Here is a 21,495-nt window from a genome sequence, read left to right as displayed (position 1 = left end):
CTATAGCAAGAAGCAAGAAAAAACTCAAAGAAACAACCTTGAGGAATTAGAAAAAGAAGAAGAACAACAGTAAAAACCCAAAAGCCAGTAGAAGAAAGGAAATAATAAAAATTAAAACAGAAATAAATTAAACAGAAATTGAAAAGACAATCCCAAAGATCAGTGAAACCAAAAGCTGGAGCTGGCTCTTCAAAAATATAAATAAAATAAAATAGAAAAACTCTAGCTAGGCACACAAAGGAAAAAAAGAAATAAAACTCAAATAAATAGGATCATAAATGAAAGAGGAGAAATTGCAACAGACATAGCAGAATTCCAGAGGGTAATTAAAGATTACTATGAAAATTTATATTTAGATTTAAATTTAAATTTAGATGAGATATTTAGATATTTAGATAAAATTTAAATTTAGATGAGATCAACAAATTCTTAAAACTATACAATATGCAAAGCTGAACAGAGAAGAAATAGAAAATGTCTACAAACCAATTACAGGTAGTGAACTTGAAACAGTAATGAAAACCCTCCCAAAAAGCAAAAGTCCATGACCAGATGGTTTCACAAACTAGTTCTATCAACCGTTCAAATAATGAACTTATTCTATAAAACCTCTAATACTTACCCTACAAAACCTCTTTCAAAAAATAGAGAAGGGAGGGATGCTACCGGATACATTTTGTGAGGCCAACATTACCCTAATACCAAAACCAAACAAAGACAACACAAAAAAGAGAACTACAGACCAATCTCCCTAATCAACTTAGGTGCAAAAATCCTTAATAAAATATTAGCAAACTGAATCCAACAATGCATCAAAAGGGTTATACAGCACAGCCCAGGAACACAAGGATGGTTCAACATATGAAAGTCAATCAATGTAATTCTCCACATCAACAGAAAGAAAAATAAAAACCATATGATCATATCAATAGATCCTGAGAAAGCATTGGATAAAATTCAATATCCATTTATGATGAAGGCCCTCAAAAACTTGTGATAAATGGGACACATCTTAACATAATTAAAGCTGTATATGATAAACCCACAGCTAACATCAATTATTTTTTTAAAGATTTATTTATTTATTTATTTATACAAGAACTGGGGTACAGGCCAGATGCCTGGGAGGGTGAGAGGATTCACCAGAGCCAGAGCGGGGAGCAGAACAGGCAGACTGATGAAGTACACTGCTGAGGGGAGCAGTGGGCGTGACAGAAGAGGTTGGTTGTGCCATGTGGGACCCTCACTGGTGGCCAGGGATCGAACCGGTGCTGCAGAGGCTGCTGGCAGCTTCGCAGCCCAGCGCTCAATAGCTATACTACCCTGGGAGGCCACTAACATCAATTCTTAATGGTAGAAAATTGAAAGCCTTCCCATTACGATCTGGAACAAGACTAGGATGTCCATTCTCACAACAGCTCATCAGTTTAATACTGGAAGTCCTAACTAGAGCAGTTAGGCAAGTGAAAGACAAAAGCAATGTAAATAGGGAAAGAAGAAGTAGTACTATCATTATTTGCAGATGATAATATATATGTATGGAGTCCTTGAAAATCCACAGAAAAACTAATTAAAATAATAAACTATTTTCATAAATTAACTGGCTACAAAGTCAGTACACAAAAATCAGTAGCCTTCCTATATGCAAACAGTCAGTCTGAGGAAGAAATTAAGAAAACTCTCCCATGTACAACTAAACCAAAAAAAAAAAAAAAATGTAAATACCTGTGAATAAATCTAACAAATTTAGTGAAAGACCTATACACGGAAATTACACAACACTGTTTAAAGAAATAGAAGAATACACAAAGAAATGGAAAGATATTTCCTGTTCATGAATCAGAAGAATTAACATTGGCCATGCTACTAAAAGCAATTTACAGATTCAATGCAATTTCAATAAAAATCTCAATAGTATTCTTCAAAGAAATGGAACAAATATTGTTGAAATTCATATCTAATCAAATAAAACTCCAAATAGTGAAGGCTCTCCTGACTGAAAGGGGGGAGGAAGCTGGTATTACATTCCCAGACTCCAAACAATATTACAAGTCTATTGTAATAAAAACAACATCGTATCGGAATAAAATCAGACACACAGACCAATGGAATCCAATTGAAAGCCCAGAAATAAAACCATACAAATATGATCAACTAATCAAAAACAAAGGAACAGAGAATACATAGTGGAGCAAGGAAAGCCTCTTCAGTAAATGGTGTGGGAAAAGTGGACCGCCACAAGCAAAATAATAAAGTTAGACTACTACCTCACACAATACACAAAAGTCAATTCAGAATGAATAAAAGACTTGAATGTAAGATCCACAAAATATATAGAAGAGAACATAAGCAAAACAACCATGACTTAACCCTCAGGAACATCTTTGAGGACTCAGCTCCAGAAACAAGGAAAACAAAGAAGATAAACAGCTGGGACTGTATCAAACTAAAAAGCTTTTACACAGCAAAAGAGACAGTAATTAACACAAAGAGACAACCTACTGAATGGGAGAACATATTTGCACACTATATAATGGATAAGGGACTGATATCAAAAATCTACAAAGAACTTTCATAACTCAATGAAAACAAAGCAAACCACCCAGTCAAAAAATGTGCAGAAGAGCTAAACAGACACTTTTCCAAAAGAAGAAATGCAAATGGCCAAGAGGCATATGAAAAAATGTTTAGCATCACTAATTATTGGGGAAATGCAAATCAAAACTACAATGAAATACCACCTCACACCAGTGGGAATGGCCCACATTAAAAAAACAAAACAAAACTGGAAATAATGTTACAGGGCAGGGAGAGGGGGCACCCCAGACCCCCCAAAACTGCCTGCTCTAAATAGGTTCTGCCATCCGCTGCATCAACACAAAACATATGAGACTTTAATGGGAAGGAACTTTAATACAATTAGGAAACAAAAGTGGAAAGGCAAAGAATATAGTTTCTAAATCAAGCACCCAAAGTTACCCGTCCCCTCGTGGGTAAAAGCCCACCCAAGCAGGATTGCCCAGAGCAAGGCTCCAAAGCCTGCCACAGGTATAAAGCATCTTCCAGTGGGGACCCACAGAAAAGGATCAGAAACAACCAGACAAGTCTGGAAGGAAAAGAACAAAATCAAAATCAAGACAAAAACTGCCACTGTCACCTCCCCACGGGTCTCTCACCCACATCTGTGTCACCCAGTCCACGACCAGAAGGCAAGCACAGTTTCTTCACGTGTCTCTCGGCTCCATGTGCCTCCTTCAGGTCTCCTGGCTCCATCCTGCTTCCTTCCTTCCTCAGTCTCCTCTGCAGCTTCCTCTCTCCCTGCTCAGCCCTACCCTCCTTTTGGGTGGGGCAGGGAACCTGGAATCTCCCCCTTTCCTGGGGACCACATGTTACAATAACAAATGCTGGTGAGGATATGGAGAAAAAGGAGCCTTCTTACATAGCTGGTGGGAAAGCAGTCACTATGGAAAGCTGTGTGGAGTTTCCTTCAAGCATTAAAAATAGATCTACCAGGGCTTCCCTGGTGGTGCAATGGATTAAGATGCAACCTGTGAAGCTATCCACAGCCACTGCAGCACAAGTTCAATCCTCAGCCAGAGAGCTACCCACATGGCACAGCAGACCTCTCCTGTCTCACCTGCTGCTCCCCTCAGCAGTGTATTTCAGTTGATCTGCCTGTTCTGTTTCCCACTCTGCCTCTGGTGAGTCCTCTCCCCCCACACCTCTAGCCTGTATCCCAGTTCTTATATGCATAAATAAATAAATAAAAAAAAAGAGATCTACCATATGATCCAGCGAGTTCACTCCAAGGAATCTACCCAAAGAACACCAGGATACCATACAAAAGGAAACCTCCACTTCTATGCTTACTGCAGCACTATTTACAATAACCAAGATATGAAAACAATCTGAATGCTCCAGAACAGACAAATGGATCAAAAAGTTGTTGTGTATATGCACAGTGGAATGTTACTCATGGATCAAAAAAGACAAACTCATGCCATTTGTGATATCATGGATGGAGCTGGAAGGATTATGCTAACTAAACAGTGAGGAGGAAAAAGGATTGGGCCCATTGCATGGGCCCACTTACATGCAAAATATAGGGAAACTGAACAAAATATGAAGAAAAAGACAAAACTTGCAAGTTGACCATAGATGGGAGGCATTCAGCAAGGGAGGAGGAGGGAGAAATGTCAAAACAGGGGAGGGAGGAGCACAGAGAACTATGGTGATGAGTCAGGAGTGCTATGATGAGGGGAGAGCTATGGGGATTACACCTGAGGGGAGAAACCAATTACTGTACAAAAACGGACGATGATGTAAGAAAGTAGTTTATAGAGGCATGTTTTATTTTTATTTATTTATTATTTATTTATTTGTTTGTTTGTTTTGTTTATACATGCACTGGGTACAGTCAGAAGCGCGGGAGGGTGAGAGAATTCACCAGAGCCAGAGCGGGGAGCAGAGCAGGCAGATGGACCGAAGTACACTGCTGAGGGAAGCAGCAGGTGGCAGGAGAGGTCTGTGTGCCATGTGGGACCCTCCTCCGGTGGCCGGGGAGCAGCTGGGGATCGAACTGGTGCCGCAGAGGCCGCGGGCAGCCTCGCAACCCAGCGCTCAACTGCTGCGCCACCAGGGAGGCCCAAGAAAGTAGTTTAAAAAGAAAAAATTTTCAGCAAAAACTATAAGTGGTCCGTGGGAGCATTTTAATATGTTTGAATCATGTGGAAGTATTGTCGTTTTTTAGAGTCTGTGGGTTTGGAGTGCCAGGTCCTTGGGCTCACTCTGGGAAAGGTTTCACCAGAGCTCCTGTTTCGGGGTACGCAGTGAGTTTCCCAGGCGAGTTGCTCCACGAGACAGAGACGTTAGTTATATTTAAAGGGCAGGTTTATTAGGGAAAGGGACAGATGAGTAAAAGACACTTGCACAGACACAAGCGGGCAGAAAGAGCTGCCCTGAAAGGAACAGGTTTGCTGAGAGAGGCCTGCATGGTTGCAGGCGGGCCCCCTTGAGGAGAGCTGCCTCTGCTGAGGAAGGTCAGTGAAGAGAAGTCCCAGCATGGTACAGGTCGCGGGCAGGCAGGAGGCTGCTGCCCTGCAGAGGGAGAGTTGGTGAAAAGAGGCACCGGCATAGTCACAGGTGGGCAGTGGGCGTGCTGCCCTGAGCCAGTGCAGAGACTGCACTGATACAGTCTTCTGTTTGAGAGGGCTCACTCCTTGTGAGCTGTCAGTGGTTGTTTGGATAATTATGTAGAATTTGAAAGGTAAGGGAGATTCTACAATGGGCCCAATTGCCATATCTTTATGTTTGGGGTCTGTTGGGCTCAATCTCCATATCTTTAGCCTCGGGATACTCGTGTCATCCTGGGAATACTAGTGTTCTCTGCACCTTGGGATACTAGTTTCCACAACTGTGTGGATGGTTTTGCTAATCTCTTCTGCCCTCACCTCCTTGTGTGAGCCCAGTTTCTAGTCTTGTGGCGCCTCCCTTTTTAGTTTTCTTCTATTCTTGTCCTCCATCATCCCCCCCCCCCCACCACTCCCCGGACCATATCTGGCCCAAAATCTTTTGGGTAGTTGAAGGGAGGAGGTCTATTTTCTGTAGCTGCTTCTTGCTGGAGTGGGACGTAGAGCTAGCCCTGGGACATGGTCTCCCTAACACTAGTCCCTGAGCTACCCATTGTTGTTTTTTGAAGGATGCAAGGGGTGGGGCTTCTGGACATGCTGTTCCTCTTGTGTGGGTCAGTTGTTTGTTGTTTGGAGGAGTTTAAAGTCGAAGAGCTTTCCCTAGGTTAGAAGAAACAAATTTGGTTAGGAAATTGTGTATGTTAAGGTTTTAAGAGGAGAGTGAGAAGTATAGCAGCGGCTAAGGGCCCTCAGTAACATGTACAGTCATTTGGGGCCAGCCATTGAGTGTCAGGTTTGCTAACAAGATGAGCAGCGGTAAAACAGCTAGCAAGTTTTGGGGTTGTGACATGAGAATAAATTTTACCAGGAAAACAACCCATTTTTAGAGTGTTAGACTAAAAAGAATGTCGATGGGATATTTGTTCTTAGCAGAGGAGTTGTTTTAAATCCCACGTGTCCCTTGTAGGGGCAACACCCACCAGGGGAGCCCCGAAGTGCTGGACTAAGGCTTATAGCCATGGACTCAGTGGGAGGGTTGGCCTGTGTGTGTGTAGAGTAACAAGCCCAGTGAAAACTGCTAGTTTTTTGCTTGGTAGGGACACCAAGTGTCATGAGTGTGATTACCGTGAGGTTAGTCAGGAAAGTTGGGTGAGCTTTAAAGTTAAGTTAGAGTGAGGGACTGCAGGCCACTTTTTAAAATGTTAAGATTTTACCTGAGTGTGATGACTCCAAGGTTTTATACCTTCCAGTTGTGAGCAGAGCTGGTATTTAGAAAGATGGTGTTGAACCTTTGAGCTCCAGGATGAAGACGATTCCAAGTGTTCAGAAGCACCAGTCGTGTAAAGGGGAGTCTGCGGGAGATTGTGGTCTGTTAGAAGCAAACTTATATGAAACAGTTCAATATAAAAAGTGTTAGTCCAATCTGTAGCTTGAAGAGGACCAGAAATTAAGTTACTGAAACATATATTTTGTCCTGTGAATAGACACATGTTTTTTTCTTGGGCAGCAGTAAGTAGATCCAGTGCCCTTTGATGTTGTTAAAGGCATTTTTATATTTTGTGAGGAAGGGAAGCTAGGTCCAGAATGCTGGGTGAGTACAGAGTAAGTGGCTCCCGTATCAGAAAATTAATATTCTTACCTGTGACATGCAGGGGTACCCTAGGTTCAGCCATGGAGATGGTTAGCTGGGGAGTTGGTGACGTCCTTGGACCCCATCAATTGTCATCTAGGAGGGCCTCCCTTGGTGGCGCAGCGGTTGAGCACTGGACTGCGAAGCTGCCCTCAAACTCTGCAGCGCCTGTTGGATCCCCGGCCGCCGGCGAGGGTCCCACATGGCGCAGCAGACCCCCCTCCTGTCTCACCTGCTGCTCCCCTTAGCAGTATATTTTGTCGATCTGCCTGTTCTGTTCCTGGCTCTGGCTCTGGTGAATTCTCTCACCCTCCTGTGCTTCTGACTGTACCCAGTGCTTGTATAAATAAATAAATAAATCTTTAAAGAAAAAAATGTCATCTAGGAGGCTTCACTTGTCCAGGAGCATCACTCATCATCCAGGAGGCACAGGCTGGCAGCTGAGGGTCTGGTCCCTCCTCCCTTTGGAGAAGGGGACAATCCCTTTTCCAGTGGCTTTTCTTTTGTACCTGGGCACGGCCCAGGTGAATTTTTGGATTGTGCGTAATTTCTGCTCCAGTGTCCAGTCTTGTCATACCTGTAGCGTGGGGCCGTTGAAGCTCCTCCATTCTTTATTCCCGGCGGGTCAGTCTTCTGTTTCCGAGCCTGGGAAAGCCTGGGTCAGCAGGAAACCGGCAATGATGTTGCCTGTTAACAGAGCCTGCCTTTACTCCCTCACCACAGCCTTCTTGCCTTCTTTAACCCTTTTATAATTGACTGGCTTATTAGGGTTTAAGAAGTCTTATGTATCTTATTAGTTTCTGTTGAAAAGATCTAACAGGGCCTCCCCGGTGGCGCAGCGGTTGAGCGCTGGGTTGTGAAGCTGCCCGCGGCCTCTGCGGCGCCGGTTCGATCCCCGGCTGCTCTCCGGCCACCGGAGGAGGGTCCCACATGGCACACAGACCTTTCCTGCCGCCCGCTGCTCCCCTCAGCAGTGTACTTCGGTCCTTCTGCCTGCGCTGCTCCCCGCTCTGGCTCTGGTGAATTCTCTCACCCTCCCGTGCTTCTGACTGTACCCAGTGCATAAAAAAAAAAAATAAATAAAATAACAGTCCTATGAGAATACTTTCTATGAGGTATCAATATACCCAAATTGGCTTGTTTGTTTTTCACAATGAAAAACAATTTTATCGGGTGTCTTAAAAGTGCTCTTAAGACAAAATCTTTAGTATTTTAGAAAGAAATTGTTATAGAACAAACTTACAGATTTTTACAAAATATTTACTTACTCAGGGCCTCCCCTGGTGGCGCAGCTGTTGAGCGCTGGGCTGAGAAGCTGCCTGCAGCCTCTGCAGCACCGTTTTGATCCCCGCCCCCCTGCGAGGGTCCCATATGGCGCGCAGACCTCTCCTGCCGCCCGCTGCTCCCCTCAGCAGTGTGTTTCCTCAGTCTACCTGTTCTATTCCCCGCTCTGGCTCTGGTGAATTCTCTCACCCTCCCTCACTTCTGACTGTACCCAATGCTTGTAAATAAATAAATAAATCTTAAAAAAAAATTAATTACTCAGAGAGACAAGGATTTTTAAGTCACTTAAGCACACAAAATTTTTTAGAAATCTCTCTCAGACATGTAACACTTATCCTTTGCAGATCTAGTGCCCTTGATTTTACCTGGCATCTGATTTGTAGATAACCTCTGCGAGTAGCAGAAAAACTTTTAAACTCTTGAGTACTAATTAGTAGGCAAGCAGGTTTAATACTGTGATATTATTTAATATAATACTTATATTTAGAATAATTAGATTTGTCCAAATCAGGCAGGGAACCAGTTTCCTTAAGACAAAAGAACACCTTATTTACAGACCTTAAGGACAAGAGAGACAACAGATTAAGATCTCTTATCTTGTCTTTCAAACAATAAAGCATTCTACATAGCCTGTTAGTAAGAGCAGAGTCTCAAAATTGCCTGAAAGAGTTGGGGCAGCCACAGACATACCCCCAGGGAGAGTGGGGGCAGCCAGGGGTGTACCACCAGAGAGATGATGTAGGACCAGAGGCCTATCTCTGAGGCTGTAGGATCTAAAATAACTGACTGGAGTTGTCTTAGTCCCTCATGAGTCTTAAAGTTAAGGCAGATATAACAAGAATGCTTAATAAAGAGAGGAAATCTGGTCTCCATAGCAAGGGAGGAAGACTATCAAGTACGAGTGATGTAGGAAGGCACTTAAAAGACAAGGATTTAGAGAGGGGGAGCTCTGAGAAGGGGAGCTCTGAGAGGGAGCTCAGGGAGGGAGCTCCAAGGAGGGGAGCTCTGCTTGAGCAAGAAAAAGGCTGGATGGGTTATTGGCTACTTATGGTTTGTTGACTTGCAGTTGACTACAATGAAAAGGAAGTAGTGAAAGGTTGTAGTTGAGTTAGGGAAGAGCAGTAGATAATAGGTTGTGAAAAGCAGGTCCAGGTCTCCTGTTTTTTTTTTTTTTTTTAAAGAAATCCAAAGAGGATGCTTACTTTTTTTTTTTTTTTTAAAGATTTATTTATTTATTTATACAAGCACTGGGTACAGTCAGAAGCGCGGGAGGGTGAGAGAATTCACCAGAGCCAGAGCAGGGAGCAGAGCAGGCAGAAAGACAGAAGTACGCTGCTGAGGGGAGCAGCGGGCGGCAGGAGAGGTCTGCGCGCCATGTGGGACCCTCGCCCAGCGGCTGGGGATCGAACCGGCGCTGCAGAGGCTGCAGGCAGCTTCCCAACCCAGAGCTCAACCACTGCACCACTGGGGAGGCCCTCGTTTTTAAAATCCTAAGAGGTGGAGAGCCATGGGGTGGGACATGTGGGTGCTTCTTATGAGTTCCTGCATTGTTGAACCCTTTGTCTTATGGTTAGCAGGACTAGAGCTAACCCAGGTTGCACACAGACTTATCCTGTCACCAGAGTCTTCTAGAAAGTGGCAGCTAGCCCTAGTGGCCTCTTGCATGGCTGAACCGTGCCCAGTATTTTTTTGCGGCGAGAGTGAGACCTGGTTTGAAGACAGAACTCAGGAGCCGGCTCTTTTCCCAAGGTAGAGAGGGAATGGTGGCTCGACTGAGATAGATTAGCAACGTAGTGAGGCAAAGAGAGAGGCATGAGGCGTTTACCTGGTCAGGCCTAGGGCAACTGGAAGGCCGTTCCTGCATGTTTGAGGGCCCACTAAAGAGTAGCCTTGGCCTGAGCCCCTCAGTCTGTGTAGGACAGCCAAGCAGTTGCCGAACACCAACTCCTATCAGAAAAGGAGAGCTTGTAATAGCATGACGATAAAGAAACTAGAGAAATCTTACCGATGTCGAGAAAAACCACGAGTTGGGTGCAAAATGTTGGGTGCCAGATGACTTGAAAAGCCCCACGTTGGGCACCATGTATTTTGTTAGACACTGTAGGTTTGGAATGCAGGGGTCTTTGGGTTCACTCTGGGAAAAGCTTTACCAGAGCTACAGTTTCAGTGACACATGGCGAGTTTTCCAGGTGAGTTTCTCCATGAGACAGAGACATTAGTTATAATAAAAGGGCAGGTTTATTAGGGAAGGGATGAAACAGTTAAAGACACTTGCATAAACACAACTGGACAGGAAGAGCTTCTCCAGAAGGGACAGGTTTCTCAAGAGAGGCCTACATAGTTGCAGGCAGGCGGCCTTGACAGGTCACGGGCAGGCAGGAAGGCTGCTGCCCTGTAGAGGGAGAGAGTTGGTGAAAAGAGGCACCTGCATAGTCACAGGTGGGCAGTGGGAGTGCTGCCCTGAGCCAGTGCAGAGACTGCACTATAATAGTCTTCTGTTTGGGAGGGTTCACTCCTTGTGAGCTGTCAGTTGGTTGCTGATTTTGGATAACTATGTAGAATTTGAAAGGTAAGGGAGATTCTACAATGGGCTCAATCTCCATATCTTTACCTTTGGGGTCTGTTGGGCTCAATCTCCATATCTTTAGACCATGCCTCAGGGATACTAGTTTCAACAACTGTGTGGATGGTTTTGCTAATCTCTTCTGCCCCCACCTCCTTGTGTGAGCCTGGTTTCTGGTCTTGTGGTGCCTCCCTTTTTACTTTTTTCCTATTCTTTCCTCCATCAGAAGGATGATTCCTTTCTTCTTCAAAAGGAATAGGGCCCATCTCAGGAGCTATACACTCCATTCCCACCAAGACCTCTGTACTTTCCACAAATTGCCCTCCTTGGTGCTGTTAGGGGGAGAGGATGTCCTGAGCTAATTCCATACAGGCTTAATGGACCCCCACTCCAGACCAAAGGGAAGGTGGCTGGGACCTGAGGGTGGAGTTAAGCACCCAGGGTTGGTATAAAAACCAAACACATGGGCCTAGGGGTCTCTTGCTCTCTCGCTTGCCACCTGGCTTCACGGCTCCTGGCTCGTGGCCAGCTCTCTGAGTGCCATTTGGGATTCCAGATCAGCGGATCAGGTAGGACACATTTAAAACTTTGTCTCCCCAAAGGAGCAAAGACTATGCATTGGAGCAAAGAAAGTTTGTTCAATAAATGGTGCTGGGAAAACTGTGTCGCTACATGCAAAAGAATGAAGCTTGACCACTACCTCACACCATACACAAAAATCAACTCAAAATGGATTAAAGAACTAGACATAAGACCTGAAACCATAAAATACATAGAAGGAAATATAGGCAAAACACTACGTGATTTGCATATCAAAGACATCTTTACAGACACATCACCCAAAGCAGTGATAGTGAAGGCAAAGATAAACAGCTGGGACTACATCAAATTAAAGAGCTTTTGCACAGCAAAAGAGACAATAACAAAAACAAAGAGAAACCCCACCAACTCGGAGAACATTTTTGCACACAACACTAATGATAAAGGACTGATCACAAAAATCTGCAAAGAGCTGATGAGACTCAACAACAACAAAGAAAATAATCCAGTCAAAAAATGGGCAGAAGAGCTAAAAAGAAACTTCTCTGAAGAGGAAATGCAAATGGCCAACAGGCATATGAAAAAATGTTCAACATCACTTGTAATCAGGGAAATGCAAATTAAAACTACCATTGTAACAGGGTGGTAACAGGCGGAGGTTCCCTGCCCCACCCAAGGGAGGGTGGAGCAGGAAGAGGAGAAGCTGAAGAAGAGACTGAGGAAGGAAGCAGGATGGAGCCAGGAGACCTGGAGGAGGCGCATGGAGCCTAGAGACATGTGAAGAAACTGGGCTTGTCTTTTGGTTGTGGACTGGGTGACACAGATGTGGGTGAGACCCATGGGGAGGTGACCATGGCACTTTTATCTTGATGTTGATTTTGCTCTTTTCCTTCCGGGCTTGTCCGGTTGTTTGTGACCCTTTTCTGTGGGTCCCCACTGGAAGATGCTTTAGACTTGTGGCAGGCTTTGGGGCCTTGTTCTGGGCCGATCCCATATGGATTGACTTTTACCCACGAGGGGACGGGTAACTTTGGGTGCTTCACTTAGAAACTAGACTCTTTGCCTTATCTGTGTTGTTTCCTAGTTTTATTAAAGATCCTTCCCATTAGTCTCATGTGTTTTGTGTTGATGCGGCGGATGGCAGAACCCATTTAGAATAGGCAGGTTTGCGGGGTTTGGGCTGCCCCTCTCCCTGCCCTATAACACCATGAGATACCATCTTACACCAGTGAGAATGGCACATATTAAAAAAACTAGCAACAACAAATGTTGGCGAGGGTGTGGAGAAAAAGGAACTCTTCTGCACTGTTGGTGGGAGTGCAAACTGGTCCAACCACTATGAAGAGCTGTGTGGAGATTTCTGGACCTACTAAACATAGAGCTTCCATATGATCCAGCAATTCCACTCCTAGGTATTTACCCAAAGGACACAGAAACATCCATTCCAAAGAGCACCTGCACCCCTATGTTTATAGCAGCACTGTTTACAATAGCTAAGCTTTGGAAACAGCCCAAATGCCCAAAAATAGATGACTGGATCAAGAAGATGTGGTACATATACGCCATGGAATATTACTCAGCATTCAAAAAAGATAAACACATGCAATTTGCAGCCACATGGATGGCGCTGGAAGGGATCATGCTCAGCGAAATAAGCCAGAAAGAAAAAGAAAAATACCGGATGGTCTCACTCATAGCAGGAGTCTAGAAAACTTAAATAAGGGACCAGGAAAATGAATAACTATAAGAAAGTGAAAATCAAAATCAACAAAAAACTATGAATCAGAGACACTCTTTGGGGGGTGGGGGGCAGGAAGGGAGGGATTGGGGTCAGAATGGGGGGTTGCAATTGTATGGGGAATATAAAAATAAAATTTATTATTTTAAAAATAAATAAATAAATAAAAAAATAAATACATAAATAAATAAGTAAGTAAGTAAGTAAGTAAAACTTTGTCTCCCACTTTTCTCCCTGAGCTGTACATTTCCTCATTTGCCCTTCCCTTGTAAATAAACCTTTTATTAACCTTTCACGTGTGCCTGCAGTAGAGTATTAATAAGTCCTTTTAAGCGCACAGGTGAGGACCCACAGTCAGGCAACCTGTTTTTGTATCAGGGCTACCCTATAACAGTACCACAACAACATGCTCATTGTTTGAAATAAATGTCTATGTGGAAACAAAAATTTGAGGAAGAGTCTAGAGAAGTCAAGACCTGAGAGAAGGCAGGACATAGCTGGGGATGGAGTGGTTATCTTGGTGAATGCTCTGTGGTCACTAGGTTAGGACCACACACATGGACCCTTGTGGGTCCCCCAACCTCCCTTGTTCCCCGATTTTGCTTGTTGCTGAAAGTTGCTGCTGGTTAAGCTAAATGTAGAGTCAGGCAGGGAGCCTCTCAGGATTTCTGCTGAAAACAATGGGCAGACATTATGGCCAGATTCGCATAACCAGCTAAATCACCTTAACAGGAAGTTAAGTGTAAACAGGAACTAGAGATAGGATGTTTTGATTAGCAGCAACAAAGGATCCCCCACTCCCCCCACCCCCCCAAGCAACAGCCCCTGTTCACTCTCCCCTACCTAGCTTGTGCCAGACTATAATGCATCCCCCATACACATCCCCACCAAGTATATTCCTCCACACATTCCTCCATGTACTTGCCCAACTTCCCTGAATCTGATACCAAATAAATGTGAGACTGACCCAGAAATTGGGGTTGTATCTCCAGAGATATAGCCCCTCTAGGGCGCTCTCTCTCTCTCTCTCACTACTTGGACTTTGAGTTATTTTTCCTACTTCCTGCACTGCTCCCAAGGTTGCTGACCCACAAGGCAACAGGCCCACAGGCTCCATATCACATCAGAGTAGAAACTTCTTGAGTGGCTGACTGGCATCTGCTAAACCCAGAGATGAGGACTGGCAGTTATGATTTCGGTTCATCAATTTACATCAAGAAATGTAGCTATTGAGAGTGTTAGGGGGAAAAGGATGTCCTAAAGCTAATTCTGTACAGGCTTTGTGGACTTCACCCCCACCCTAGACCAAAACCATCAGGACATTGGGAAAGACAAATACCATCACCACCAAAGGGAAGTTTACTGGAACCTGAGGGTGGGATTAAGCAGTCAGGTTTGGTATAAAAACCAGACGCGGGGGTTCCCTTTTTGGCTCTCTGCCAGCTCGCAGCATCCAGCCAGCTCTCAGAGTGCCATTGTGTTTCCAGGTCAGCGGATCAGGTAGGACGTAGGACGCATTAAAGACTTTATTTCCCTATTTTCTCCCTGAGTTGTACATTTCCTCATTTCCCTTTCCCTTGGAAATAAATCTTTTATTAACCTTTTGTGTGTGCCTGTAGTGGAGTATTAATAAGTCCCTTTTAAGTGCGCGGGTGAGGACCTACAGCCAGGCAACCCATTTTATATCGGGGCTGCTCTGTAACAAAAGTACCCTGGTATTGTTATAGAGCAACCCCGATATTAAACGGGTTCCTGGTTGTGGGTCCTCACCCGCGCGCTTTAAAGGGACTTATGAATACTCTACTACAGACACACACACAAAAGGGTTAATAAAAGGTTTATTTACAAGAGAAAAAAAATAAGGAAAATGTACAACTCAGGGAGAAAATAGGGAAATAAAGTCTTTATTGCGTCCTACCCGATCCGACGACCTGGAAACCCAAAGTCACTCTCAGCCTATATGGAATTTGCTTTGGGACATCCTTTTCCCCCTAACATTAACAGTGAGTTAAGCCTCTGACACTGTTATTACAAATGATATGTTTAACCTCACATTTTTATGTCATTTTTATAAAAATAAATGTAACACCATTCATTATACTTTTTTTAAAAAAGATTTATTTATTTATGCATACAAGAAAAAGTGAGTAGGCCAGAGGTGCGGGGTATGAGGCAGAGTAGGGAGCAGAACAGGCAGATCTACCAAACACTGCTGAGGGTGTTAGGGGGAAAAGGATGTCCTAAAGCTAATTCCATACAGGCTTTGTGGACTCCACCCCCACCCCAGACCAAAGCCAAAGACACTGGGAACTCCAAATCCCATCACCCCCAAAGGGAAGGTGGCTGGGACCTGAGGATGGGGTTAAGCAGCCAGATTGGTATAAAGCCAGACATGTGGGCTTTGGAGGGGTTCCCCCATTTTGGCTCCCCGCCAGCTCGCAGCATCTGGCCAGCTCTGGGAGTGTTGTTTGGGTTTCCAGGTCAGTGGATCGGGTAGGACGCATTAAAGATTTTATTTCCCTATTTTCTCCCTGAGTTGTACATTTTCCTTATTTCCTTTTCCCTTGTAAATAAACCTTTTATTAACCTTGTGTGTGTGCCTGTAGTGGAGTATTCATAAGTCCCTTTTAAGCGCGCGGGTGAGGACCCACAGCCAGGCAACCTGTTCAATATCGGGGCCGCCCTATAACAAGGGGAGCACTGGACAGGTGAGATAGGAGAGGTCTGCTGTGCCATGTGGGCCAGCTCCTTGGCCAGGGATTGAACTCATACTGCGGTAACTGGATCGAACTTATGTTGCAATAGCTGGCGATAGCTTGATAGTGCTGTGTCTTTAAATCTTGCACCACAAGGGAGGCCCATATATATTGTCTATTTTATGTGCTCTTTCCTTGGAATATCTTTTGATGTTGAGGAAGGTTTGTATTTTTGTTCTAATGTTACCTTTATATAATATGTATCCCCTCCCTTTTTTTTAAAATACTGTCTATTCATTCCCTACTCCAAGGAATCATGGAATTTTTTTTACTCTCCACTCTTTCCTCCCTTCCTCCTAAAGTCTAATTTGAAGTGATATGCTGTTACTCCAGCTTTTGCTTACATCCTTATGTAAAATGATCCATGAGCTGACTCCAATTTCCACATATTTTCTCCTTCTGCATACTTTGTCAGCTGTGTTTTTATATATTTACATAATATATTTTCATATTTACACAATATATTTTTATAAAAATATTTATATTTTAGGGAGAATATGATGTTAAATACTCTTCTGTCACCTCTATCCCTATTTAATCTTATTTATAGTTCTACAGAAATATATTTAGTTGCTTTTTATATTTTTCCTATCATTCTGGATTGATTTGTTTTTTAAAGATTTATTTATTTATGCATACAAGAACTGGGGTACAGGGCAAAGGTGTGGGGAGGGAGGTGTTGAGTGGATTCACCAGAGACAGAGTAGGGAGCAGAACAGGCAGACTGACTGAAATACACTGCTGAGGGGAGCAATGGGTGAGACAAGAGAGGTCTGCTGCGCCATGTGGGTAACTCCCTAGCCAGGGATCAAACTTGTGCTGCAGTGGCTGTGAATAGCTTCATAGTGCTGCATATTAATCCCTTGTGCCACCAGAGAGGCCCCAATTTGTTTTGTTTTTTATGCTCAATTTCTAGCATGTTCTCCAGGAAAAGATTATGGGAACAATGTTCCCTAAATTTTCTGCCAAATGTCTTTGGCCTTTACACCTAAAGGTCAGTTGCATGGATATAAAATGGCCTATAAGTAAAACTTACCTTCCACAGCTCTTAACTCCTTCCCATTCTGGTTCCAATTAGGTGTGTGTGTATAGGGGTTTGGAGCCAGGGAAGTATTTTGTGTATTAGTTTTCCACTGCTATTGTAACAAATTACCACAAGTACTCAATGACTTAAAACAACATTAATTCCCTTGCAGCCCTGGAGGTCAAAAGTCAGCAGGGCTGTGTTCCTTCTGGAAGCTCCAGAAGAAAACTGGTCTTGCTTTGTCCACTTTCTAGAAGCTGCCTCCTTCCTTGATTTGTGCACCACTGTGACCCAACTGGCCCCCTTGCCTCCTCCTGTAAGCACCCTTGTGATTACATGGGGCCCACCCAGGAAATTCATAATAAACTCCCCATTTCAGGGCCCTTGACTTAATCACATCAGAGGAACTTCTTTTGTTACAGAAATGATCATATTCACAAATTCTTTGGATCAGGACGTGGGCACCTCCTGGTGTAGTTCCTCAGTGCACCATTTTATTTTCTCTTTGGAGATTCCCCTTATTTTCTGCACACTGATAATGCAGTGGAAAATATCATTTATGCAGCATCTAGTTATTCCATTGTGGGAGGCCCTTCAGGCCACCTAGCCTGCCCTACTGTAAGAAGTCCCCTTAAGAAGTTTCTAGGGGCCTCCCACATTGCGCAAGGGGTTAAGCACCACACTGTGAAGCAATCCGAAGCCTCTGCAGCACGAGTTCAATTCCCGGCTTGTCAGGGAGCTACCCACATGGCGTAACAGACCTCTCCTGCCTCACCTGCTGCTCCCCTCAGCAGTGTGTTTCAGTCAGTCTGCCTGTTCTATTCCCCACTCTGTCTCTGGTGAATCCTCTCAAACCCCACCCCCCACATCTCTGGTCTGTACCCTGGCTCTTGTATGCATAAATAAATAAATCTTTAAAAAAAAGAAGTTTCTAGACGATAGACAAAGGCTCCACCCTAGTCCCTTAGACTTAGCACCTTTAGGGTTGGGTTTATAAAGCTATATTGAAAAACTATTCCTGATGTCCTGATGTGATTCTTATAACAAATCAGATGTGAGACATCCTAGTCCCTAACTTGTTCCTAGCCATGGGGGTCCTGTCACGAGAGCTCAGAGCTGATGCCAATGAGGAGCAGAAGCTCAGAACCCAGGCCCTGCCTCAGTTCCCCGAATGCACACCCTCACCCCACACAGGCTCTGGAGATTTCTTTTGTTTGCTGGTAACCTTCAGTCAGCCTTCCTATGAGGCATGACAAGTGACTTAACAATCCAGAGTTAGAGATCGTGAAAGGCTGAGAATAGCTTTACCATCCTAATTCTACATGTCCTTTAAGGGGATTACAAAAAAGCCTCTTCTTGTTGAAACCTTTCCCCATCTATCTCTGCCTAGCATTAAAGGATGACATCTTCTCTCTTTAACTCTTCACACTTGGAATCTCATGTGATCTTTTCTCCCTGGTTGTTTAGATAGGAGCCACGTACTGCCCTTCATTGTGGGCATGGCCAGGATGAGTCCATCAAGTCAATAGAAGTGATTGAACCAGACACAGAGCCCAGTTACTGAGGAAGGTTTTATTGATGTAGTAGGATGAAGGGGGCAATGGACAGACGACAGAGATAAAAGTAGTTCTAAAAATGCCCACAATCTGAGGAGAATTCAACACAAAGGGATCACTTTTTTCGTGTCTTCTTGCTCCTGAGACAGTTGCACAGCAGAGCAGTTGAGAAAAAAGAGTTCGGGTAGGAAGCACCTTGCAGAAGTAATCTCACAGAGAAAGATCTAAGGGAAGCATGGTCAGTAAGAGTTGTCCATACGCGCTGGACAGGCCAGGGCAGGGCAAGCCAACTTCCTCCAGCTGTCTCCTCCTGGCACTGAAGTCCAGGGTCACTCTCTACAAGCCACCCTGGTCCCGTGGGGGGAATGTTATCTCCCTCGAGAAGTCGTCAACCCACTCTCCATGAACCACTGTGGACTCGCTCTCTCCCTGCCCTCTGGTCACACTGCCCTCTGGCTGAGTGCTGCTCCCATCCTGCCTACCTGTCAGAGTGCTTTCGCCAGTCTGCACCTGTCCTCCTGGCACTGGCTTTTCTGCCTCGTTGTTGCTCACTTGTGTCCATCCTTGACCATGGCCTGACTGTGTCCACCCTTGACCATGGCCTGACTGCATCTGGGTCTGTCCCTGTTCTCTAGCCCCCTCATGGCCAGCAGCCTGGCCCCTATGCTGCTCCACAGTCTGGGTGTATGACCCTCCTTGTGTCTGAACATGTCCTCCTTTTACTGCCTGGCTGGTCTGGTACCTGTTTTGTCCCTGCGTCCCAGTCCCTCTGGTCTGGTCATACGTAGACACCTGAGACTGGGCGCCAGTGCTTCCTGACTGATGGCCCCTATCTGTGGTCTGGGTGTGTGACCCTCCCTGAATCTGAATGTGTCCTCCTGTCACTGTCTGGCTGGTCTGGTACCTGTTTTGTCCCTGGGCCCCAGTCCCTCTGGTCTGGTCATGTGTGGACACCTGAGACTGGGCTCCAGTGCCACCAGTCTGATGGCCCCTGTCTATGGTCTGGGTGTGTGACCCTCCCTGTGCCTGAACCTGTCCTCCTGTCACTGTCTGGCTTGTCTGGTACCTGTTTTGTCCTTGGGCGCAAGTACCTCTGGTCTGGTCATGTGTGGACACCTGAGACTGGGCGTCAGTGCTTCCTGACTGATGGCTCCTATCTGTGGTCTGGGTGTGTGACCCTCCCTGTGCCTGAACCTGTCCTCCTGTCACTGTCTGGCTGGTCTGGTACCTGTCTTGTCCCTGGGTCCCAGTCCCTCTGGTCTGGACACATGTGGACCCCTGTGAGCAGATGCTGGTGCTTCCTCTCTGCTGGCTTCTATCTTGCTCCACAGTCTGGGTGGCCCCTGTCTGGGTCTGAGTGCCAGTTGCCGTCACACTTTCACCTCTCTGGTGGGCTCCTTCCTGTTCCCTGGTCTGCACCTGTCCCTCTGACCCCCTCTCTCTGGTCTGGTGACTCCTGTCGCCACCCACTCTCTGGGTCTGCTCCACATGACCCCTCTCCTGTCTCTGAGGCTCAGTCTGTCCGTCACTACCGCTGCTCTGAGGAGAGCTGAAGCCCTGACCCTGAGTCTGAGTGGCAAGGCCGGCCTGCACCCCAGAAGCCTGTGCCCTCTGTCCACGGCTGCTCCCCTCTTGCTGCTGTCCTGTTCCAGTTCTTCTTATTGCAGAGCCACTTCTCTGTCCTTCTTCCAGCTCTTTTGAGGCCCCAGAGGTGTGGCTTCCAGGCGCTTGGGATCCGCAAGCTCCCTCAGGACTCTCACTCAGGGTTTTGAAGCTGGCCTGGGCGACTTTAAACACCAAAACCAGAAATTCCTTGAAATCCACAGTCCCCGTGTCATCTTCGTCTAGCAGACGCAGGACTTCATCCACAGTGGCTGGATCGTGTGGTTTCTGGGGAGAAGATGAGGCTAGTCAGCATCCCAGGCAGGACATGGTTAGCCTGGACCACTGAGCTTGCAGGTTTCCCAGCCCTAAAACTGGAGCCCACCAGCTCCGATGCCCACTGTCATAATGGGACTACAGCAGCTCTCATGGGCGATCACTTCCATGGGAGTGTCCCGTCTCTCTCCCTCAAGGTTGGGAAGCACTTTTGTTTGGTATCTCCGTGTCTGGCATACATCCTGACCTACTGGAGAACTGCACAATGATTGGACGAAGAATTATAAATGACTGGACTCATAACAATTCTTCGGGCTGTACTTGGCACAGTGGGAACACAGCTACTTGGGAATTTGGGGGGCCCTCACTGAGGCTCAGCTGTGGATCCCATGGGACCATGGTTTGACTAGAGAACGTGGAAGCAGCATCCTACCAGAGCCAGGCACTGCTGTCTCCCAGACTTTCATTATGCTGCTTGCTTTAGATGCCAGCCAAAGGTAGGGAAAGTCAGGATGTGCATCAAGGCCCCGGTTCTGGTTTATTAGGAAGGGGCCCCCAGATGGTCCTCCAGCTGTGCTCCAACACCTCAGCTCCAAGGTGAACACTAAGCTGGTATTTTTGAGAAACTGCTTTGTGCAAGAAACAGTTATGTATCTCACAAACCCTTGTTATTGGATGATGAAATTGCTGATAGTCATAGGAAAGGTTGAGTGTATCAGATTTTTTAAAGCAGCAGAAAATAGCATTCTTTTTATTTCTTGAATACTCCAAATACCGTTCCTTTAGAGTATACTGACCTTATTTTCAAATTATAACTAATTGAAGTCCAGGTATAGTTTCTAAGGACCCAAGCCTGGCATGGTCCATGGCTGGGTCTTGTTCCTTTGTCCTTCCTCTGCCCACCCAGCTGCCTATGTGGGGCCACTAGGCTTGGCCTTGGCTACCGCCTCCTCAGATCCTTGAGGCAAAGTGTCTGCAGGCAGACATGTGTTCTCTGTCCTCTCCTGCCCCCTCCCTGCCTGGCTGGGCCCATCATACCACAATGACATCTGCAAACTCTTGCTCCAGGAGCCTTTTCAGCTCTCCCCTGGTGAGAACTTTGCAGTCACCCTCCATCCTGGCATAGCGCTCGAAGGCTTCGATGATCCCATTAATGTTTCGCAGTAACTGAGGCATCTTCGGAGTCAAGCTGAAGAAAGAAGAAAAGCCCCATAGTCATCCTCAGCTGTGTGGTTGGGAGCACTCCACTTCCCAGTCCTCTCCTGGCCTGTTCTGCTCTCCTTCGCTCCCTCGGTATCTCCCTCTGTCCTACCCTATGGAGTGCACTTATGATTGGGAAGGAGGAGCACATGGTGGTCAGAGACAGCCGCCTGCGTCAGTATTTATCTGCCAGCCCC

The 21,495-nt window shown here is 45.6% G+C and overlaps 1 protein-coding gene across 1 annotated transcript; it reads right to left on the bottom strand.

Moving 5' to 3' along the window:
* Window positions 1-18,556: 18,556 nt before the first annotated feature.
* On the bottom strand, window positions 18,557-21,274 carry LOC311177761 (cornulin-like; the record flags this gene model as incomplete). Its single annotated transcript, XM_084244009.1, has 2 exons — window positions 18,557-20,110; window positions 21,137-21,274. The coding sequence occupies 2 exons, from the start codon at window positions 21,272-21,274 to the stop codon at window positions 18,557-18,559; spliced, it is 1,692 nt and encodes a 563-aa protein (XP_084100135.1).
* Window positions 21,275-21,495: the final 221 nt, after the last annotated feature.

The sequence above is a fragment of the Talpa europaea genome (assembly GCF_964194135.1).
Source record: "Talpa europaea genome assembly, chromosome: 9".
Lineage (NCBI taxonomy): Eukaryota > Metazoa > Chordata > Mammalia > Eulipotyphla > Talpidae > Talpa > Talpa europaea.
Note: the sequence above shows the minus strand (reverse complement) of the source record. Positions and strands in the feature narration are given on the sequence as shown.